This window comes from Tachysurus fulvidraco, chromosome 25, assembly GCF_022655615.1.
Source record: "Tachysurus fulvidraco isolate hzauxx_2018 chromosome 25, HZAU_PFXX_2.0, whole genome shotgun sequence".
NCBI lineage: Eukaryota > Metazoa > Chordata > Actinopteri > Siluriformes > Bagridae > Tachysurus > Tachysurus fulvidraco.
This window is the reverse complement of record NC_062542.1, coordinates 25806-49635: the sequence shown is the minus strand read 5'-3', so window position 1 is coordinate 49635 and position 23830 is coordinate 25806. Positions and strand designations below refer to the sequence as shown.

The 23830-nt window shown below is 40.6% G+C and overlaps 1 protein-coding gene and 1 long non-coding RNA gene across 13 annotated transcripts; one reads left to right on the top strand and one right to left on the bottom strand.

The window, feature by feature from the left end:
- Positions 1-1160: 1160 nt before the first annotated feature.
- LOC113650586 (nuclear mitotic apparatus protein 1-like) lies at positions 1161-15275 on the bottom strand. 5 transcript variants are annotated; one of them, XM_047808397.1, is made up of 22 exons: positions 14942-15275; positions 13626-13669; positions 13422-13507; positions 13179-13258; positions 13025-13095; positions 12715-12780; positions 12192-12282; positions 11884-12019; positions 11562-11698; positions 11316-11427; positions 11074-11191; positions 10827-10967; positions 9680-9799; positions 5370-8786; positions 5056-5265; positions 3965-4119; positions 3498-3780; positions 3200-3392; positions 2971-3104; positions 2623-2889; positions 2425-2511; positions 1161-1944 (listed from the first exon to the last, which is right to left on the bottom strand). In XM_047808397.1, the coding sequence occupies exons 1-22, from the start codon at positions 15249-15251 to the stop codon at positions 1858-1860; spliced, it is 6345 nt and encodes a 2114-aa protein (XP_047664353.1). In that variant the 5' UTR covers positions 15252-15275; the 3' UTR covers positions 1161-1857. The 5 variants fall into 5 exon arrangements, with proteins under 5 accessions (XP_047664353.1, XP_047664354.1, XP_047664355.1 ...); XM_047808398.1 differs by having other exon boundaries at positions 3498-3777; XM_047808399.1 differs by having other exon boundaries at positions 5370-8783.
- A 96-nt stretch (positions 15276-15371) lies between these two features.
- LOC113650587 lies at positions 15372-22922 on the top strand. 8 transcript variants are annotated; one of them, XR_007139449.1, is made up of 9 exons: positions 15381-15780; positions 17564-17671; positions 17773-17909; positions 18181-18335; positions 18551-19175; positions 19287-19620; positions 20162-20323; positions 20413-20541; positions 20819-22922. It is a non-coding gene; the product is annotated as an uncharacterized LOC113650587 (long non-coding RNA). The 8 variants fall into 8 exon arrangements; XR_007139447.1 differs by adding an exon at positions 16344-16405 and having other exon boundaries at positions 18551-19620; XR_007139445.1 differs by having other exon boundaries at positions 15384-15780; positions 18551-18690; positions 18915-19620.
- Positions 22923-23830: the final 908 nt, after the last annotated feature.

Below are 23830 nucleotides of genomic sequence, written 5' to 3'. Positions count from 1 at the left end.
AACTGAATATTTATTGAAAAATTAACTACAACTGATCTGTAACGTTCAACCTTTTTCATATGGAAACAAACTTTAGTTTTGCTTAAACACAGGATTTGGAACAACCAGAGCTTGATATTACAAACACAAGAAATTAAATTTGAAATAAAGAGACATTAGTGGTGTTCATGTCGCAAACTTTGACCATACACCTTTTGACAAACTCTCCCTCATTAAAGGGCAGATTTTGCCGTCTCTGCTGCCACAATAAATCTTTACAGCAGCCATCTCCTCCGCCTTCTGGAGCTCCTGCTTTACGTCCAGGTCCTTATACTTCTCATAATGTTTCGTGTCATAGTGTCTTCTTATGTTACATACTTTCGTTACAGACATGTTAGCTCCGTTAGCACACAAGACGAACAGGTCTGTCCTTTATATTCGTGAACAGATAATCTGCCTCCCTCCTGTCTTGAAAGCTCCTATTGTCCATCTTTTGTTTGGCCGTTTTTGTGGAGGGTGGAATTAACTTGCCGATTACTGATAATGCAATTTTTACGATATATCGAATTAGCCTTCAACAACCCTCCAATCAAGCTTGAAGTCTGATTGGACAGGATTCCACTGAACCTTATTGTCTAACCTGAACCATACCTAATTTAAACGTCATCCTACATTATATAATTTATTTTATAGTTAGTTTTCATTAAAAAAAAAATAAAATAAAGAATACTGTTTATAGTCAAAAACAAAAACCCACCTGTTGCATCAAAAACCAGCCCAAATTTTAAAGACCTGCGCAATGCATTTTTTTTCCTGTCGGACATGGCCAAAAGGAGCCCAATTGGGTGGGAACGCGCCCAATCTGGCAACACTGCTTGCTGTTCGCGACTACGCGTCATTACACTGGCAAGGCATTCTGGGATTTGTAGTATTAGCGGAGCATGCGGCTAGTCAGATGTAGTGCACATTTGATATGATCTCGCGGGCCAAATATAATTACACCACGGGCCAGAGTTTGACACCCCTGAAATAGAGTCTCAAATAACTATATTAGGAATTTACTTAATATTGTTTATCCTCCAGCTCGTTTTTTCTGGTCTTCTGTGGGGATGTGAATTGGCGTAAAGCTTTTGGTGAACGGTGGATAAATTCTATGTTAATAATAAAGTAAAAGAAGTCTGTTTTAAAATAATGCATAGTTGAGTTTAATTTCTGCACATGAAAATTTAAAAGTGAAAATGAAGCAAAGAATAGGAAAACATAAAAGGACAAACGTTTAAAAATAACAGATGAAATAGAAAAAGGCATAATTTATACATATACAAGTTTTGATCGAACAGGAAAACTGGAAGCATTTAAAAATGCACACGGAAAGACGACAAATACAAAATTTTACTGAATATGTACAGCCCTGTGGTAATAACTGTGATAGAATAATCAAACTCGTGCGAGCCTGTTCACCGAATTTTATGATTTAAAGCTGCTGGTAAATCTAACGATGTACCGGGTTAGGGTTATAACCAAGTTTACAATGTACCATGAGACACATGGTGGAAGAGACCGTGGTCAGAGGCTGCCTTATGTAAGCAGTGATGTCTGTTACTTCCTTTGGGACACAGGATTTAAAAAAACAGCAGTCGATAAGGCAATAGATTTTGACGACAGAAAGGAAAAAAAAAAGAATGTAGTGATTTTTCCAAAACATCATCTTTGGTCTCTGCAATAACAAACACACAGTGAAAAATCCAGGCAATGAGATGAGAGCAGTAAGTGCCATGAAGTTTCAATTCCTCTGATTCAAGATATAGAAAAATAATAGAATGCCAGGTGAGGGGAGAGAGAGAGAAATCCACAACCAAACATTCAGGATTAAAACATTCAGTATCCTGACATTGTTTCTATTGCACGTTGTTTAGAGGACGAGGAAGAGTGCGGTCTCACATCTTCATCCTCATCTTTGACTAACTGTGAGAAAAAGGAGAGAGACACGTATTAAGAGATTTACAAGACTAAATGGATCCAGCATTTTGTGTGAATCTAGTGCGCGCGCACACACACACCCCATTACCCTTCGTTCACACTAGCAAGAGACTGATCGCTTGTGTGCGTGGCCTGGAATTTATTTTTATGTATGAATTGATTTTTTATTGGAATGTCTCCCGCTAGTGAGAGCGTAAAATCAGTCAGTGTGTCGTGTGAAGTTCCTGACTGAGACACCAAGTAATTCAAGTGCTTTCCTTTTCACCTTCCCTGACCCCATGACCACGACAGACAAGAAACTAACGCCACGGACATTTAATTACCGATCAGCCTACACACACACACACACACACCACACCACACACCCACTTAACTGTCTGAAAATGCTTAGAACAAAAAGGTGCTGCGTAAAATGAAAGCACACAAAGATGGAGGACAGAGACATGCATGGACAGGCAGTTGTACCGGAGAGGGTGCGATGTTCTGCGAGTTGGTAGATCGAAGGTTTCTGCCTTTAGGAGTTTGAGGGAAGCAGCTGGCTAACTTCTTTGCCTGAAGAGGAAAAAAAAAAAAAAACAGAAATAGATTTACATACATTTCTATTTGTAATTTAAAGCATCTACGGAACTTTGGAAAGCTGTGTGATGATGCGAATGCCCTCACCTCGGGTGTGTCAAGGTCTTGAACTTGCCCTGCAGGCCGTTTAGGGGCCAGCAGGCTGCGTGTGGATCGCACTTCCCGTGCTTTGGCAACCGGGGTTGCCCGCTGGCTGTGAGCAGCTACAGCAGGCGGAGCCAGTGAGAGGCGGTGATTAGCAATGGAGTCCTTGAGCTGAGACAGGATGGTTGAGGCACGGTGAATGGTCTCGGTGGGGTCGCCGGTACGAACGTCCTCGTCAGTCACAGGGAGGTGCGAGAAACCCAGGCTGGGCTGCAGGACACAACAGGAGAACATTAATGAGGTAGCTATTTTTTCCAAGGCTAACACTTTCTGTACAACTAGACCCTGTACCCTGGACTCCAATGGGTAGCTGCTCTTCAGATGAGGTAAACAGGATTTATTCCGCGACTGTAGCTCTGCGATCCTCATCCAGTCAGAGAAGTGGTCCGGCTCGTATTCGGATCCTATACCGAACGTGCTCGGGGCTGCAGACAGACGAAGAACAAGTTTAAATTTTTATAAATCAGAAATGTAGGCGAATAGATGAAATGCCTGACAATTGTACGTGTGTTTTATTCACCTCGTGGAAGAACGCTGACATGCGCATTGCTGCAGCGATACCCAGGAAGGCTGAGAAGTTTGTTGGGATCCTCGAAGATCTCAGACACTGGGTGAGCTTTGTGTGAGACCAGATTGGGCTGCGACTGAGCCGAGTGCAGGCTGAAGAAAGACTCGTCGGCGTCTGCAGCACCGCTGCCACCGAGGGGAGTTTTCTACACAGGATATAATGTCGATTAAAAAAAAAATCGAAATTTTAGTAGTGGATATAAAATAAACTAATATGTTCTATGATGAGAACATGGTTTTTTGAGCCACACCTTGGTCATAGTGATGTTGATGACTTGCGTGGTGCGTCGCCTCCGGACCGAAGAGCTCGGCTTCCTCGTCGAATCAAGAGTTAACTCTCCAAGTGAACTGATGCTGCTTTCTAGCTTGTGGTCCTGGAAGGCGTCTTTACGTTTCTTGCCCCTTTCTTGCGTCATGGGAGTGAAGTACAGGGTCTCTAGTGAGCCTTCGCCTTGTGTGTGCCTTTTTGCTGCTAGTCGCTCTGAACTTCGGACCGAAGGAGTGCTGGACTCACCAGGTACGGACTGTTTACTGCTTCGAGAGAGAAGGCGACAATGAGATTCCAGTAATCATTTCGACTTCATTGTTACATCCGTTTTTTTTTTAACCCTGCAAACATCAGGAAATGTTGGCAAGATGGGCCAACAATGTATACAAGATCGTACAAAATTACTTAGACCATAAACCATCTAAAAAAAAAAAGAAATAAGCAAGTTACCCAACAGCATTCAAAGAATCGTCCAGGTCGAGCTCCAGGCTGTCCGAACTACCGTTGATGGCCTGATGACTTCTGGGATTTTCTCTGTGTTGCATCGGGACACTTTGTTCTCCCTGCTTTCTCTGTTCTCTTATCTGATGATCTGCATAAGCCAACTAGAACACAAAAATACTGTCTCTGATGGCAAGCGTAAAGCTTTTTCAGTGTAAATGGTCATTCAGAACATGTTCTTATGATTCACTTCACTAGTCTTCAGTACTGAGGTAGTTAAAGGTGGGGTCTCTTGTTTGAAAGCCAATGTTGACATTTGAAATCACCAAAACAAATGGGTCCCACCCCTGTATTGATAGCTCTGCCCACACATACATAACCCAGGCGACTAACGGAAAGAAATATGTCTATCATAGCTGAAGGGAAGAACAATACGATTGTAGATAAACAAGTAAAAATGACACAAGCATAATCATGTAAGGGACAAAGGCATATATTAGTTCTGTGTAACAAAGCAAAACCAACGTTACTCACCTATCGAGAAGGAAAAAAGCGCCTCGGCGTCTTAAGTAAAGTCGGCCACATATTCACAGGTCGGAGTTTCCCCGAGTCGCTAAACGCTGTTACTACACAAAACGCGGTTGTAGCTGCCTCTCTACATTACTACGATAGAAAAGAGGTGTTATTTGTGTAGTAACAGCGTTTAGCTCAGGAGTTATTGACTCGGGAAACTCCAACCTGTGAATATGTGGCCAACTTCCTGCTCCTTCAGTTCTCTCCAGTGCTGGAAAGCTGATCCTATATTAACACGTCCTACTTCTTGTCCTTATCGTAAGTCTTTCTTCTCTTTCTTTGTTTTTATCCTCCATGTCAATGTTAAAACCACTTTCTGCTAATGTCACACATGCGCACTGAACACTCTCTCCACCCATATTGACAAGACACGCCCCTTTCTGCTCATTGGCTACACGTTTGTCGTCCCAACTCAGTTTTCTGAAGCATTTCTCAAACAGCGGAGACCCTGCCTTTAAAGTCAAAAGTTACTTTAGCTCGATAACCTGACAAACCAGAAGGTAAACAGCTGGAATGAATTCACCTACCCGAGTCTCCAGGCTCTTTATCTGTGCCATCAATCTCTTCTCTGATGCCTTGCTATTCCCCAGCTCCATGGAGACCACTTTAAGCTCAGCCTTCAAGGCTTTTCCTTCACGCTCACTCGTTTCCAAAGAGGCCTGAAGGGTCCGACATGCTTTCTGCCCCTCCAGGAGTTGCTGTTTTTTACCGATGTAATGAGTTTTTGCTTTTTCTACCTGTAGGGAACAAGGGACGCACAGAAAATGGTGATACCCTGAACTTCCAGAACTTCACCTGGTACAACTTGGTCATAAGAAAAAAAGAAAGAAATTAAACTAACCTGGACTTTGTAGTGCTCCACTGTTTCAGCCTTCGCCTTGAGCTGCTCCAGAAGTTCTTGGTTCTGCATCTCTTTCTTTTGGAGAGCCTCTTTTATAGCCCTGAAGGATTCGATCTGCCCTTTCAGCTTCAAATCCAACTCTGCTCCAAGTCTCTGGGAGGCATCACACTCCCTCTGAAGTGACTGATTAATGAAAGACAGGTGCTCCTTTTCTTTTTGCAGGGTCTTCACGTCCTGCTGCAAAGCACTCTGTAGGTCATCCAGAGCCTCCTGTTGTGCCTTCCTGTCCGTCCGGAGGGTTGTCGTAAGCGCATCTTTCTCCTCCGCCGAGGCGTCCAGCTGCTGAAGGTATTCCTCAATCTTTTGTTTTTGCTTGAGGCGCAGTTCAGAAACGATGTTCTCCAAGACTGTGTTAGCCTGACAGGCATCTTGCTTCTGCTTCTCAGACTCTTTATACTGATCTCGAAGCAGACTCAGCTCTGAATCTCTCTCAGATGAACATTTACAGGCTTCTTCACACTGGACTTGAAGCTGAACCACCTTTGCCTCCAGTTCAGCTCTTGAAGCCTTCTCAGATTCTTCGGCACGAAGCCTTGAAACTTCTTGCTGCTTTACTTCAGAGTGAAGATTTCTTATTTCGGCCTCTCTTTCTTCAGCCAGTGAGGAAATTTCTTTAATCTTCACCTGGATTTCCTTTACTTGATTTTCAAGCTCGTGTTCACGCTGTTGAGTGACTTCTTTGACGGAGACCAGTTCTGCTCCCACTTTCTGGGCTGCCTCGAGGTCTTTAAGAAGGGACTGGTTCACTGAAGAAAGTTGATCTCTCTCATTCTTCAAGATCTCCATATCTTTTTCAAATTTCTCTTTGTTTTCTTGCAGGTCAGCCTTGAGGGCACTAAACTCCTCCTGTTGTATTGTTTCCTTTGCCCGCAAGGTTTGGCACTCGATCTGGAGAGACTGGTTTACTGAAGAGAGATGTTCGTTCTCTTTTTTCATGATCTCGACATCTTTCTGATACCTATCTTGAGTTTTCTGAAGATTAGCCGTCAGAGTATTCAGGGCCTCTTCCTGCCCCTTGTTCTCGGTCTGCAAGCTCCAACACTTATCCTGGAGAAGCTCCGTCTCCTTCTTTAGGGCTTCTATATCTCTCTCGTATCTGTCTTGGGTGCTTTGCAGGTCAGCCTTAAAAGCATTTGACGTATCCTGTTGCTCCTTGCTCTTTGTCTGCAAGGCCAGGCATTCACTCTGGAGAGATTCATTAATCAAAGACAGATGTTCCTTTTCCTTTTCCAAGGTTTCTAAACCTTGCTGGAACGTATCCAGATCTTGCTTCTGCTTACTGCAAAGCTCATTCACTCTTCTTTCTAAAGCTTCCTTGGCCTGACAGGTTTCACTAATGAGGGATACTTTCTGTTGGTACATGAGCTCCATTTGTTTAAGCTTTTCTTCTGTTGACTCCAAAAGTTCATTTTTCACTGCAGTCTGATTCTTGGCAGACTCTAGCTGCCCCTTCAAGTCTACAACATTCTCGAGTTCTTTCTGAAGGGTCTCGTCGGATTTTTGAAGGCGTTTCTGATTGTATTCTTCTTGTTCTTTCATCTTTTCATTAAGAGCACCGAGCTGCATTTCTCTCTCAGAAGCAAGACTGGTAAGCTTCTGAACTCGAGCCTGAAGTTCGGTGACCTCTCGTTGAAGCTCTTTACATTGAGCCTTCTCGACTTCCTGAACTTTTGCTCTGAGGTTCTCTTGATGCTGGACCTCCTCTTGAAGCTTGAGTAAGTCAGTTTGCAGTTTAGTAGCTAGAGTTATGGCCTCTGCTAACTTATTCTGAAGTTGAGCAAAGTCTTCCTCCAGAGATTTGTTTCGTGCTGCTAAAACAGAAACCTCACTTTCTCTCTGGAACGCTAGATATTGTTGCCATGACAATTCCTCTTTGAGGGAATTACTCTTGTTTAATGACTCCTCCAACTTCTTCAAATGTCCATCAATCTCCTGCTGCAGTTGTGTAACCTCCAGTCTCAACGTAACGACTCTCTGCCTTTCGATGGAAAGCTCTTCCTTTAAACCCTTCAACTCCTGGGCGAGAGCTTGCAGAGATTGAACTTTCTCCGAGATGAGTTTCTCAGCTTCGGAAAGTTGTAGCTTCAGCTCCATGATGGCGAGCGTCTGCTTTTCGATTTCCTTCTGGTGAAGGTCACGCATTTCACTGGACTTCGCTTCAAGAGACTGAAGGTTGACCTTAAGGGTCTGGATCTCTCCTTCCCTCTGTTCAAGCTCTGCCTTGACGTGTTGAACTTCCCTGTCTTTGGAGACCACGTCCTGACTCAAATGTTGTGAAAGTCCTTCTACCTCCGAGAGCTGTCTTTGCAAATCGTCTGCCTTATATTGAAGGTCAGACAGTTCCTTTTGCTGTATGCGGAGTTCTCCGTCTTTAGAAATATTTTTTTCTTTCAGCACCGTTAGTTCAGTTCCCTCGATGTTCGTTTGTAACTCTGATATTTCGTTTTGATGATCTGTAATAATTTGCTGCAGTTCCATCTCCCTCGCATCTTTGGCCTTGGTTACTAGAATCAGTTGCGATTGGCCTCGATCTTGCTGTTCTGCTAGAATTGCTTTAAGGTCCGCTCCTTCTTGGACTAACCTCTCGACGCACGACTTGGCTTCAAGCTTCTGATGCTTCATTCTGTGAAGCTCTTGGCTGAGAGTCTCTAGCTCTGCAAACATCTCGTGCGCTTTTTGCTCCTGCTTTTGAAACTTTTCCTCCATCAAAGCTTTCTGCTGCTCGTTTGCTGTGAGAAGCTCGTCGCCTCTTTTTCTCTGTGCGTCGATCTCGGTTTGCAGATTTGTGATGGTGTCGTCCAGCACAGAGATTCTGGCTCGGAGCGAAGCGTTCTCTTCTACCACTTTTTGATGGTCTGCCAACGTTTTTTCATATTCCACGAGAGAAATCTGGGCGTTTTGCAGGTCGGCCCTGATGGCATTAAGAACTTCCTGCCGTGTTGCGTTTTCTGCCTCCAGCATATTAACCATATCATCCAAGGAGGTGACTTTAGCCTCCAGCATCCCACGTTGCTGGCGCAGTTCTGCGGATGTAGCGATCTCTGCCGTTATATGAACTTCAAGCTGCTGAAGATGCGCCAGATCGGTCTCCAAAGCTGCTATCTGGGAGGTAAGAGTTTCTTGTGTGGTCCTTGAGGCTTGTTCCTGAGCATCTTTCTCTGCTTGCATGTTCTTTATCGACTGCTGAAGATCTGAAATGCGTCCCTCCAAGCGGAGGGTTTCCTTTTCAAAGGAGCTTCTCTCCTCTGCTAATAGTGCTCTGAGTGACATTTTCTCCTTCTTGAGGAGGGAAATGGTTTCTTCAAGTTTGGAAAGTTTTTGAGTCAAGTCTGTGAGTTCCTGCTTCAGTTTCTCCTGCTGAAGAGGCAAAGATTGGGATTTTAAAAGAAAAAAAAAAAAAAGAAGACAATCAGGAAATCATGTGTGCTCGGTGAGGAGCAGTGAAGCCAGCACGAAGACTATAAATATAAAAATATTCTTGTTTGCCGTAACCCGACCGACCCTGTCAATTTAGGACCGACTCAATTTTATTTTTTTTTGCTTTAAGTCTGACTGACTTGCCGGTTGTAAATTTGCGTTAAGACAAACCTTTTTTTTTTACTCTTCAAAAAACTAATACAAAAGCAATAAAATATTATATTTTAGTATTATAAATATATAAATTGCCTCAGCCTACATACAAACGAAGGCTATGTTCTTTCTTTTAAATAAAAACCCGTGACGTCATCTATGTTTACACTGTTGGTTACCGGATGTCACATTATTTCCTGTGCGTTCGCTTCGTCTCATTCTCTCATTCACTGTCAGTCAATGGTTCGCGCACAGTCAGTGACGTCACAATATGCTAATTTATTTAAAGTCATACCTACGTAATCACCATCACCAAAAATTATTATTTTTTTTTTTACATTGATACATACACACACATATATACACATACACACACATACACACACACACATACATACATATAACCCCTACCTTCCGACCCCTTTTTTTTTTCTGTTACTGCAAACCAAAATATTTTTAAGGATGGCCTCAGAAGGTAGTGAGAAGAAACAGCTCTTAAATTCAACATGCTACTAGCTGATTCACGTTAAAAACACTGAATTAATACAAAACTTGCAGATTGTGTAGAAAAGTTTGTGTTAAAAACGATACCTTGTACATTGGTCTTGTGATACTACATCCAGGTCAACAAAACAAACAAAAAAAAAAATCTATGTTATTAATAAGAAAAGTTCGCATACCTCTACAATCGGCCCCAGGACTTCACCTTTTTCTTGGGGCTGCTGGGAAAGTTTGGCGAGTTCGTCCTCCAAGACGGAGATCTTTCCTTGTGAGATCTGAATTTGCTCAGAAAGACATTCCTGAACGACAAGATGTCAAGATGGAGACAGGAAAAAAAAGTACGAAAATAATGTTAGTCAGAAATAAACTCATGTTTTGTCAGTTTATTATAAGTGCCGATAATCATTTACACAATAATGTTCATTATCCTACATATTCTTTATTTGAACACCTCCTCAAACCTGACCAATAATACCATTACTGTTTTGTTAACCACTAAACTATTGTTTTCTTATAAATAGCATGTATATTTATGTTCTAGTCTACACTTAAAAGGTGGGGTCTCTGATATGAGAAATGCTTCTGAAAACTGCGTTAGGCCAACAAACAAAACAAAAATCAAAACAAACGTGTAGCCAATGAGCAGAAAGGGGCAGGTCTTGTCAATATGGGGGGAGAGAGTGTTCAGTGCGCATGTGTGCATATTCAAAGATTGGAGTTTCCCCGAGTCAATAACTCCTGAGCTAAACGCCGTTACTACACAAAACGCGGTTGTAGCTGCCTCTCTACATTACTACGATAGAAAAGAGGTGTTATTTGTGTAGTAACAGCGTTGAGCTCAGGAGTTATTGACTCGGGAAACTCCAACCTGTGAATATGTGGCCAACTTCCTGCTCCTTCAGTTCTCTCCAGCGCTGGAAAGCTGATCCTATATTAACACGTCCTACTTCTTGTCCTTATTGCAAGTCTTTCTTCTCTTTCTTTCTTTGTTTTTATCCCCCATGTCAATGTTAAAACCGCTTTCTGCTAATGTCACACATGCGCACTGAACACTCTCTCCGCCCATATTGACAAGACACGCCCCTTTCTGCTCATTGGCTACACGTTTGTTTTGATTTTTGTTTAGTTTGTCGTCCCGACTCAGTTTTCTGAAGCATTTCTCAAACATCGGAGACCCTGCCTTTAAAGGAGCACTATTTTATTTATCCTTTATTTTCTATGCTAGCATCGTTTAAATATGTTGACTAAGGAAAGAACAAGGTACATGTACATGAGCCCGATGTATTGAACACCAAAAAAGTTCATTATGTTAGCGTGTGCATGCACCCTGTCAGTGATGGCCTGGCTTAGCTCTCTCTGCAGCAAGTCCCTCCTGTTCCCCCACTCGGTCTGGGATGAATTGTGAGCTTCTGTTATTTTAGCGACTTCCTCCTCGGCCCTTGCGAGCTGGGCGAAGGAGTTTCTCACCTGGGGCAACAATAGAGGAGAAAAGATCGGTGTTGTTATAAAAGACTTGACAAAAGATGTGTCTCACAAATAACAAATAAATAATAAATAAAGCCACAGCTCTTACCTGTGCTGCGAGAGTTCCGTTCTCCTCCATCAGCTCGTCGAGTTGTCTTTCTTTCTGGCTGTTGTCCGTTTTAAGGTCTCGACACTGCTTTAAGACCGTGTGTACCCGTGTGAGGAGTCTGAAACGGAAAGTATTAGAACGCACGCGTTCCTAAACGTGATCCGACGTGCGTCGGTGTTTAAAACACGGCCGACCCTAGACCACGGACGACGGGGAGAACAAGCGAGTGATACGGCACTTACCCTTCGTTCTTCTGCTGCAGCTCGGTCAGTGTAGCTTTGTGCTCCTTCTCCATCTCCTCCTGATCCCTCTGCAAGCGCTGCAGCCTGTGCTGAAGCTGACTCGCCTGCCCCTCTGTAGGAGAGAGAGAACGAGAGATTGAAGATGAGGAACGTTGCTACATGGTACATACTCTGTGCACACAGTGAACACGCCGCAGTGACAGAAACGACAAAAGCGAGAATGTTGTCGTTATTCGTGGTGTTTACCTTTCGCCGAGAGGAGAGCGATTCGCTCGGCTAGCTCTCCTTCCAGCTCGTCTTGCACATCTCCTTCGTGCGCTAACTCCTTACGCAGCCGCTTCACCTGCACCTGAGGCGTACTCATCAGCTCCTGTAGAGTTGAGCTAACACACACACACTAAATACTGTGGATGAACACATGTTGAGTTATTATCAGTAAAGAATTACTACACAAACAAGCTTTATTTTAACTCCTTGAGCAGGCAATACGACAGAGTTATAGACAGACAGAGTGGCTGGTTAGCACAGACGCCTCCGACACACACACGGGTTCGAGTCTGAACCTCACCCCACAAACGAGCTGGAGGCCACAGTGTCCAGCTCCGCAAAGCTGACGAGCGGAGAGCTGCGTGCCTGGGGGAAAGAGGGCGAGCCGTCCTCGCTGACAGAGGACGTACTGCTCACGGACGAGGTGTAGATCAGCGCTGAAAGAGACGACATGTGCATCACATGTAAATTCTACAGTCTACGGTCACACTAAAAATTCATACTTAGACAATTCTTAACTTAATTCTGAATCAAATTCGTTCGAATTAAAGACTTGAAGCTGAGGTGCTATGAAATCCCCTGAAGAGTAAAGGGCTGAGTGACACTTACAGCTCGTGGTGAGGAGTTTGTCCAGATCTTCACACAGACACAGACCACTCGCTTTTTGCTGAACGGAACGCAACATGGCCACCATCTGCAGCTGAGAGTGAGTGAGAGAAAGAGAGGGATAGAGAGAAAGAGATAGAGAGAGAGATGCTGAGTAATGGGAAACATGGCATTCTTTCTGTGTCTCATCGTTTCTTCCAAAACACAAACCGTGATTCCAGTTTCTGTTCTTCTGTATCACATTTGTTTCGTCCCCATAAACACAATCACACACTATTACACACTTTATTAAAAAGCCCAGCAGCTTTTTAACCAATTCGATTGTCTGGTTTTAAATTATAGTATTCAATAAAACGCCACAGTCTTATGCAGAACTATGTGTGTGTGTAATATGTGCATGTAATATGTAGTGTGTGTGTAATGTGTATGTAATGTGTGTAAACAGGAAGTGCTTGGCCCCATTATTATGTTTTGCAAATTCTTCTGTAACACTGTTCTAATGACACACACACACACTAATCCTTACCTCAGTTTCAAACTCCACAACCAGACTGTTGTTAGCAAGTCCATAGTAACACAGGAGCAGTACAACCTATAAACAATATAAATTATCCTCGTTATCCACAAGCTCTATATTCTATAAGGAGAAGAAATTACAGCTCTCACAGTCTGTACATGTTTCTGTATCGTTTTATCTGCTCATGTGATGCTTTCCTTAAACCCTTTGCTACTCCCTCAGCTATGAGAACACGCCATCACTGAAACTAACTGCTTATAAAGACCCCTTGATTGAGATTTCCACTGAAATGTCCTAAAGTGTGTAAGCACACACCCACCTTGGTGAGCTGCAACTCCAGCATCCTTCCCTTGGACAGTGTGAGGATGTTGCACTCAACAGGACACACGCCTGCAGGAGGAGAGGATGGCATGAACACACGTCAGCCCAGACATCGGTATTAAATACACATGAAGCTGGAATGGGAAACTTACTGTGGAGGAAGTCCGAGATGATGGACAGCCTTTCTGCTTGCGGGAGGTGAACAGGGGCCTGGCTTGGCCCCTCTCCTTTCCTACAACAACCAATCAGTGAACAGGAGCTCCATGAAAAGCAAATATATTTCCCTCTACAGTGCAGGGTTAGCAAATCTAGTGATGCACTAACCATGAGGCTTGATTTTACATATAACTACTTATATAAATTGTAAATACTGCCGTTTCTTTTTGAGAACTCACAGTTTATTGACGAGTTTGAGCAGCAGGATTCCATCCTGAAGCTGTAGGATTCTCTGCACTGGTTCGTCCAGCTGCAGCCCGTTGAGCTGTAATAAACATTGTAAACCGTTATAAAACATTTCACCATACATCATGTTTCACTTTGCGTATCTGGAACATGGTATGATGGTAGAAACGGTAGGGGAAGTGAGCAAGCAAACTTACCCATGCCAGAAGGGCGTCTTCCTTGGATGGATGCAGTGCCATCACTGTCACAAAGGACAAGACAATTCAAATAAATAAATAAATTTGGATAAATAAATAAGTGTATAAATAAATAATTAAATAAATGGATAATTAATTAAATAAGAATAAATGTACAAATAAACAGGGATAAAAACAAATAAATGGATAAATGTCTATGTATAAATAAATAACACGTGTTTAAGTACATTTTTAATAATAGTGTAAGCAAAGTGTACAGAAACATTGTGCTTACTGAAGCACATATGATTATATTACTGTGATAATGTTTAAAATCTATGGCGTCATTAATAACATTTGTCCCCTCTCCCTGTTACAGATATTAACAACAAAAATAAATAAACTGCTTAGTATTAATCCATGTTATAATAATCAGTATATACAGACAGTAATATCAGTGTTTTTGTAGATCATTGTGATAGATGATCTGTTCAGAAATACAATGTGATTTGTATGTTATAATGTGCTGCAGCTTAAACATGTATTGGGCTCTTTAAGAAGGTATTCCCAGCCCCTTTGAGCGTAGGTACTAGGAACACATGTGAGCCATGTTGGGGTGTTATGCGTTATATGTCGAGCACGAGTTCTTTTAATAAAAATATCTTCACGTTGATCACTGACTGTCTCTCTGTAAGTTAACGGACAAACAACAAGCAGTGTTCCTTGGTGTGGCAGTTTCTACAGACTGTGGTGTATGAACTTCCTGGGCAGGAGACACCAGCAGTAAGAGTTCTGCCAGCATTCATTTTTGCAGACAAACTAATTTTTTTTGTTTTTTTATTATTATTAATTAAACTGTGTATAGTTAATAAACTTTTATTATTATTACTGTGACCTGACTGCTTCTTTGGATTCTGTGTTTTTTAACTTGTTCACTGTTACATGAAATGTTTTCATATTTCACACACATTTAATTGGGAGTAAATTGTCCTGACTGCAGTCAGTTTGATGCATGTTCATTATTTAAAATGCCTCTATTATTCTTTTACAACACTGCACTTCCACATACTTCCGTGTTTCCTCCCGTGGGCGGGGGTGGATTACCGAAGTAAGTATTGCTGTACCGTAGATTAAGTATTTTAATGACTAAAATTTCTGACCCATTTTGGGTTAAATTCAACCCAGCAGTGTCGTAATTTTTAACTAATGGGTTAAAATAACCCAGCGCTGGGTCAAAAAGGGACGAACCCAACGCTGGGTTATTTTAACCCAACTATTAGTTAAAAATGACTACAATTATACAATTGCTGTTGGATGACAATTATATTATAATTTACCTTCTTTTGTCTCACCTTCTGGCATGTCTCCGGGCTCCAGTGCTGTTGGGTCATATGGACTGTTAAGGACTACTTGGTCCTTAACACCATTTCTATTCTGAGTCCATATGACCCACAACCAGTGCCGATTCCTCTTGGAGTCCTCGTCAAATAACTTCCAGGAGAGGTCTGACCAAAGGTTAGAAGAATAACCCAGGTCCCTGTTCAGTACATCAGCTTTTAAAAACTGATGTACGATGTTCTCTTTGCCTCCCGCTTCTGCCCATACATCGGACCTCCTCCGTGCGTGCCCTTTCCTTAGGCGTCCCATGTTCTATGGACTTGCTTGAAAGAACCCACGGTATTTCACAGTATTTTAAAGGTTTGGTTTAATTGCTTTAAACACAATTAGAAACACCTGCTGTTCATCAGATGATTGCTCCAATTTGTCCTGAATGGATAGAAGAACCTCCCACAGAGGTACATTCTCACATGTTATAGTAACACTACCCCCCAAAAAACCCCCAAAGGGTTCTGCAGAATGAGCTAAGTTGGCACTTTATAAACGATGTTTATGCTTAGAGTCGATTTTCGTTATGTCGGAGCACGTTTTATAAAACTTATAATTTTTTTATTTAATCGCCGTAAGCACGTTCGGGAATGTTCTTTCCGAGCACACTCGATAAAGCGTCGCACGTGCGCGAAGCACTTCGTCGGCCCAGTCACGGATCTCTCCGGTGTTCTATCACTATAAAGATTGTCATTGGACCAACAAAACAAATTATGATTTTAAACCGAGTATTCTAACAGGATTCCTGCCGCTCGCTGACCGCGCTTCTGACAGTCGTTGTTTCTGAATGGTAAGTTAGGCGACGTAACGTTATGTTGAATGTGAAATGTTTGAGCAGTGTGGTATGATTTTCTAGGATTAATTTTATTTATATATATGTATGTAGTGAATTAAATACGTTTAAGGAACAGAAAACAGAAATATTTGTTAGTATTTGCTAGCAGTTTGTGTGGAACACTCGTTGTGGAATAAAGGTAGAAACTATATTAAGACACTGCTCTTTACTCGTCTACCTACGGCTAAAACGATCAGTCGACAGTAAAAAAAAAAAAAAAAAAGTTGACCAAAAGATATTTTAAAACACAACGTTACTGTGTACATTACTTTTTTTTTTTTGACTGAGTACAAATGCACGAGTGATTTTGCGCTTGAAAACAAGAGTCCACTAGATAGTGCCCACGAACGTGTCTAACCCTAGTGACTTAGTGGGAAGTTATTTTTTCTTACATTGTGAAGGATGTCTCTCTACTTAATTTTTTTTTTTTTGTGGCAAAAATATTTATTTGTATTGTAAAACATTGTTTCTAGATTAATATTTTCTGAAATAAATGTCCCTTGGGGTTTCTCTTTCAGTTCCAAGCAAAGCCGTAGTCCTGATAATTACTGTGTTCTGGAATGAAATTACCCTTTTAAGGGTAAGGGCAAACCACACTTGTGCTGATTAAAGCCAACCATGTTGCCTCCATTGGGGCAAAAAAGCTGCACTTAAACACACTGAAAGGGCTACAGGCTAGCATGTGCATTTTGCACCTTTGTGTAAAAATAACTGTATTAAAGGAGATGTATTTGAAAAAGATTTGGATTTGGATATTTTAAAAAGAGAAACTCACTACAGCCTGCAGATACACAAAGTGTAATCAGAGCAGCACATGTTCTCGCTTTGACGATCAATCATGCTGATCACTTTCTTTATTTCCCTCTGCTTGTGTTAATATTAAAATATTTTCTCATGGGAATGCACAGGCAACACAACTTAACAGCCTTCAGTCTGTGCCGTCTTGACTTCTTTGTTTGCTATCATCACAGGGCTACAAACTAAAAATCTATTAAGGAGCAACTGCAAGTGGTCTGATTTTATTAAGTCAACACAACAAAAGGTGTGATGGGCTACTCGTCACAGAACATGCCAGTAAATAGACATGCAATTTTTGATCATAAAGAATATTTTTATAGTCACTAGTGGCAATCTCGCCGACTATATCACTTGCAAATTAATATTTTTGGTCACAAATGCAACCATTTTAATTGCAGTCTGAAGCCCTGCATCATTCTTTTGCACTGATGCATTTGCTAAACTGAGCCGATTTCTTCCTTTCATCGATGGCCCGATGCCATTTTGATAGGGGTTTGAGTGGTATTGTAAGAATATATTTTAGTTATTTATAAATGTAGTTATGGAAAATAGACAAGCTTTATATAATAATAAATTCACAACATTTACATGAAAAGTACTTCACTTTATTTGATTTCTCTTTTTAGCATCTCGGTCTCACTCATGCTTCACACTAGTTAGCCACACCCAATTATTTACATGTCGCGACACCATACTTAAAAAATGTTATGGTTAACATTTTATACTGTGGTAAAGATATATGTATCGTCATACCGCCTAGCCCTACGATTCAACATGCTGAAACAGGCTGAAAAACTGTGTCTGACTAGAGCCAATGGTGCGGACACTTGGCCTACCACCACTCAAAAGATTTAGAAATGTAGACTTTTCACAACATTTTTAAGTAGCCTGTAGATTGTATTTATAGCAAACCAGTAAGAGGTGTTTCTTCCTCTCCAAGACAGGAGTTCAGACGCAAAATCACAATGATTGTCAAAGCACAATTTCGGAATCAGAAGAAGTTCATAAAAATCCCAGAGGCTTGCTTTTGATTTGTTTATAGCAGAGGGTGAGTGATAGTTATTAATGATTACGTGTATATGTTTTTTCTAACCTTGTGTGTCAAGTGAATAAAGCATTGGCTAAAATAAAAACATCTTTTCTTTGTAGCGAAAGAGAAGTTCTCAATACCAGAAGATCTTGCAGTGACAGTTACAGATGAAACTGGCACAGAGGTGGATAAAGATGTGTTTCCTGATGTAGAGACCACCAGTGGATTGATTTTTGTCATAAATGAATTGACACAGGTGTGTGATAACAGAAAAGCTAATGAGTGATGTATCTGAATGAATGAATGCTGATAGTAATTAATATGTTCAGTATTTTAAATGTTGTAAGTAATGAGTTAATGACGTGTGGAGAAATGTATTCCTAAAATGTAAACAAATGACAAGTACCAGTTCTAATATCTTTATTTCTACAGCCAAAGTCCTGGAATAAAAATGATCAGAATTAGATTGTTAAATTCAGTGTTAAACTGGATAAAATGATGTCTATTAACCCTAGTTTGAACATTAGCAGGACCTTCCACACCTCAATCTTCAGTCAGCTTAGATACAGATACACTCTCTCTGACTTCAAAAAGCAGTGCCAGTGAGGACAGTGACTGGTTTAGTCCAAAACGATTCAGAAAGGATGATGATGAGGCTTCACAAAGCACACAGGCCAGAGATGTGAGTCCTAGTAGCCTTACACAGACACTGGGGTTTTTTACTTATTACAACCTTAAGCTTTACATGCATGTAGTTTCCTTGAAGCATTTTATTTTTTTTTTAAACCATGTATAGTAATGAGCTTTTCCAGACGAGGAACATGGAAAATTCAGGAATATTTAAATGTCGCTGAACTGCTTTTATAATAGTATCTGTTTATGTTCCTCTTTTTATAGTTGATAAAAACAAATTCTACAGACAAGACCGGTGTGCTTACAAATGTGCTTAAGGAGTATGAAGATGCAGGGACAATTAGTGATGACACGAGAAAAGTGATGGTGAACATCTTAGTTGCACACATGATTGAAACAGAAGGGTAATTATCAAAATATAATTGTCTTGGGTTGTTGATTTGTTCGTGATTATGACAATACATAGATTGTGAAGTATATTGATCTAGTTGGGTGTTACAAATTTTATTCTGCTAATTTTCTAGCTGATAACCTGTTGATTTTGTTCTGAAAGTTAGAGTAGTTTAGTTAAATATTATAAAATTTTTTAATCAATATATAGTAACATTGGAGTGTTCCCATTCTTCAGGAGAGTCCCACATCGACATACCAAACAGAATTACTCTCTCACTCACTCACTCATTTTCTACCGCTTATCCGAACTTCTCGGGTCACGGGGAGCCAGGCGTCATCGGGCATCAAGGCAGGATACACCCTGGACGGAGTGCCAACCCATCGCAGGGCACACACACACTCTCATTCACTCACTCAATCAAACAGAATTATGGTTTGGGAATTATCACCTTGTTTCCCTCACTCAGAGATCCCCAAGGGAGGACTGGATATGCAAGTGATTATCAATGATCAGGGCATTCAATATTTTTGTTGTCATTTTGAAGTGTTTTTCTAGTAAGTTGTAATTTTCATGCGAGAGTTAAATTAAGATTTTGTCATTTGTCAGGAACATTTTTATGATGGCCAAAAAAACACTGGATTCTTGTCGTGGCCCCTCAAGACAGTACAAAGGGGGATGAAAGCTTCTGCAAATAAAGATGATCCAAAAACAGAGGAAAAAGGAGGCCCTTTGCTTGACAGACAGTCGTGTTACCATGAAGATCAGCTGGATGATGATCAAAGTCTAGAGGCCATCTCTTTGATGAATCATACAAGCGAACGTGAGGTCATTATGCAGAAAATGAGGGCAACGTTTGAATACAGACAGCGCCTTGTCCATGATCCAGAGAGATCCACCGCCGTTCTCTGTTTTTCCTAGATTTCTGGATACTAAAGGATTGGTATGTATTTTTTTTTTTACTTTCTTTTTTTTTAAAGGAGCACTCCACCGTTTTTAGAAATAGAGCTTATTAAACTTCTTTCCTTTCGCCTGTGCTTCCTCATAATAATATCAAAGTCAATATCTGCCTAGGAAATCGCCTAGTCTTAATCTGTATCGCTATTTGTACTCGTTGTGAATACGCAGGACACAAGAAGTAATTGTGTTTTTTTTTTTGTTTTTTGTTTTTTTTTTGGATCACTTTTTTTCGGGACATGCTAGCTGGCAACATATGATTCCATTCATTATGCTAAGCTAGCGGCGACCCTGCCAAACTAAAACAATGCATGCACCGAGACAAATGCATTTGCCCACATATCTAAATGTAGGAAAGAAGTTTAATAAGCCCTATTTCTAAAAACGGTGGAGTGTTCCTTTAAGCAAATTGAAATGCTAGGTTCAGAGAACTGTTAGTGTCTCCTTCGTTGAAACTGAACACATTAAGCTTGTGAATTAAATTAATGTTTTATGGTCATTCCTTTACATGTTTTCTTCTGCTTTAGATTCTTCAGGACTTCACTCTCCTCTTTGGGTCAGAAACTGCTTCCAGACTTTTGGAAAGGTTATCAGACTAGCAGAAACCTTGACTCCTACTCCACTGCTGAAAAGATTACTGTCATCTGCCAAACAGAACAGAGAAGGCAGCGAGGCACAAGATTCCCCAGGTAGAGTTGTACACCAATAACTTGCAATGGCTTTGCAGCTTAAATCTACAAAATATATTATACACATTTACATATGTTGTGTTTTTCAGATTTGGGACGGTGACACATCTTCATTCCTTCTGCTTCTGCATCTCTTATCACCCCAGGCTTCAGGAAGAAAGAAAATCCATAAGATCAGTGTTTGTCAGGCTGTTGACCATCTGGTGGTATTTCACAAAGTAGGTAACTGGTGCTCTGGTGACATAAAACATGGCATATGAGTGTTGTACCTCGAATCAATCCATTTCTACAGTTTATAATTCAATATGAGAGAAACTCTAAAATGGGGGTTAAAATAGCAAGTTGATAATTCTCAACCTAAATTGAATTAACAGCTTCTTGGTGCATATACTTTACTTCTGGACTGTCTTCTGTTGTTTGCGATGTTCAGTTAAGCTAAAAAGATTAAAATAAATGTTTAACTGATTAAGCTGTACTTATTTTTTCTTCATTCAGACATGCCGGAGTATACAGGAACACCTTGAGACAGAAGAGAATAGTCAACCATACATTCTTGCCTCAGGGTGCAGCAAAGAAGCCATCAGTCAGTTCTTCATCGTGGTTGATAAAAAGATCATCCCCTGTCAAGCATCCTCTTCACTAGCAGCAATTGATGAACTGTTCAAGGTCCATTTTGTCTTCAGCATCAGCTATGATCTTCCATTCAAAAATCTATACACTTTTGTCCAAACTACTGTCTATGGAATTGATGTTGGCACCACAAGTGAGAGCCCAAGGGTAAAGGAGCTCAGAGCTAAATTCTTGAATGATATTTAGATGCTACATCTGCAAATCACTGCTTGGTACAACAGTTAAATTAATTCGGCACCTTAAACTTGTATATGGTTTGTACCCTGGGAAGAAATTTGAGCTAGTTTATGCTCAGGATGGCTGTAACTTGCAATTTAAAAGTTATGCAGGGTTTAGAAAACATTTAACTAGATTTCATTTTGGGGGTGTAGCATCAAGTAGTGCAAATATATCACTACAACATCAACAAGCTCCAAATCCTGATGAAGCAGTGTCACTTGTTGTGTCTGACACAGAGCAAAGATCAGATAATGATGCAAGTTTGCAAGATTGTTCTTCTGTTTCAAGGGATGGTTCCAGGGAAATGTGTGCATCGATAATAGCCAAATTGCAGGGTAATGGTGTTGCAAACAGTTTAATTATGTCAGTTGTTGAAAGCATGGAGGATTTTGTTGATGATTTTCATACAAGTTTAAGAGAGAGAATTTTAAATGTCGTGCCAGTTGATAGCACAAGTAGAAGTTCAGTTGACGAAGTTTTTAATAGTTTTCATAATCCGTTCTCTGATTTTAATACCGATACAAAATGGAGGAAATATTTCAGTGAGAAATGGGGGGTTGTCGAGCCTATTGAAATGCATTTAGGTGTCAGATACGATTCAAGAAGAAATAAAATCTCTGGAATGTTTGAACAGATTCCAGTTAATGACACGTTCATATATATATATATCCCTCTTCTGAAGACTCTTGTTCATTTTTAGGAATGATGAAGTGTGTAATCTCATTCAAGGGAAATAGCAAAGTGATATGTATCGAGATTTTTGTGATGGACAGTATTACAAAAACCATCCATTGTACTCCATCCATAGTGGGGATCACTTCAGATCCAAATTTACTATGATGATTTCGAAACAGCAAACCCATTAGGATCTAAACATGGGATTCATAAACTTGGCTGTTTATATTTTGTGCTTCGAAACTTGCCACCACACATAAATTCTTCCTTAATGAACATACATCTAATTTCTTTGTTCCATTCTGAAGATGCGAAAAAATATGGCATGGACAAAATACTTGGCCCATTAGTTGATGATGTGAAAGAACTTGTGCAGAAGGGAATGAAGATGTCATTTTCTGAGGAGCCCGTTTTTGGGACTATTTCGCAAATTACCGGCGATAACCTTGGTCTAAATGGTATTCTTGGTTACGTCGAGTCTTTTTCTGCAAAACATTATTGCAGACTTTACCTCACTGACAAGGTTTTAGCACAGGAAGTATTTAGTGAGGATGATCCGCGAGTGATGTTGCGTAACCGAAACCTAAATGAGGAGCATTATAAGTATCTTGCTGACAACCCCAACGAAAACTCTTGTTACGGTGTTAAAAGAAATTCTATACTCAATACCTTGACTTACTTTAATGTATCTGAGAATTTTGTGCTGGATATTATGCATGATATCTTGGAAGGAGTTGCACAGTATGAAGTGAAACTGCTTTTTGAATACATGAGTTGCAATCCTATTTCTTTCAATTCCATTCTTCAGAGATTATATGCCTTCAACTATGGCTATTTGGACAAAAATAACCGTCCAACTAAGGTCAACCTTCAGCAAGCAGGAAATGGCATTGGACTCAATGCAAGTCAGACATTGTGTCTCATTAAGAACATCCCTCTCGTATTTGCCACAAGCCATTTGATTTACGAATGTCCTATGGCAATGACAGACTATTTTACATTAGTTTGGATTGTTATTTGTAATAAATGTGATTGCCTGGTGTTCATGTGCTGGAATAAATTTTTGAAGGAGTTATATGGAGTGATGTTTTAATTCAAATTATTATTTTCAGATTAAATGATGAGTAATGCAGAACCCTAATAAGAAAAAAGTTCACTTCTTTAGTGTTGTTGGTATTTCTAAAAAGGTGTTCTATCAACAAGAGGATGGTGTAATATTTGACTCGTATAAAGTGTTGGGTCAACACCAGAACAGTGTAGAATTTTAACTCCGCCACTGTTTTCTACAAAGCTGCACTCAACTCTGTAACAGTGTTGTTCTCTGCATTGGTGTTAATATTTTACTCTATTAGAGTTGAATTGTAACACTGTGTTGGTGTTGTGAGAGTCAACACTTTTGAAAGTGTTGAATTAACACTTTGCGGGTGGTTCCCATATATAGACTTTTAAAGTGTTGAAATTAACTCTATTGGTGTTGATTTCCGGATTTCAAATTTACCGTGTAGCAGCCATTTTATATTGCACTCACACAATATGTGCACTGAGTGAGTTTACAGCTTTGCAGAACTGAAAAAAGTGACATACGGCTAAGTATGGTGACCCATACTCAGAATTTGATCTCTGCGTTTAACCCATTGAAAGTGCACACACACATCAGTGAACACACGCACCTTGAACACACACCTGGAGCACCGGGCAGTAATTTATGCTGCGGCGCCCGGGAACCTATTTATTTATTTATTTATTTATTTATTTATTTAGGGCGGGATGACTCGATTACAAAAATTTTTCGAGGCAAATTCATCTGCCTCGAAGCCTCTTTTAATTCATTTTAAAAGCTCAAGTCAAATGTGTGTGTGTGTGTGTGTGTGTGTGTGTGTGCGTGTGCGTGACAACGCGCTTTCGTCAAAGCTGAAGGAGACGCGAGGAGGTCTTTTGATTTAAGGTCGCGGGCACGTGCTAGTGCGGGCTGCAAAATGGCTG

Coding starts and splice junctions, on each gene's coding strand:
- LOC113650586 (XM_047808397.1), bottom strand. CDS start 15,251: ATGGGACGCCTAAGGAAAGGGCACGCACGGAGGAGGTCCGATGTATGG. Junction 12,283..12,714: donor TTGTGGAGTTTGAAACTGAG/GTAAGGATTAGT, acceptor ACTCACTCTCAG/CTGCAGATGGTGGCCATGTT. Junction 11,699..11,883: donor GCCTCCAGCTCGTTTGTGGG/GTGAGGTTCAGA, acceptor TGTGTGTGTTAG/CTCAACTCTACAGGAGCTGA.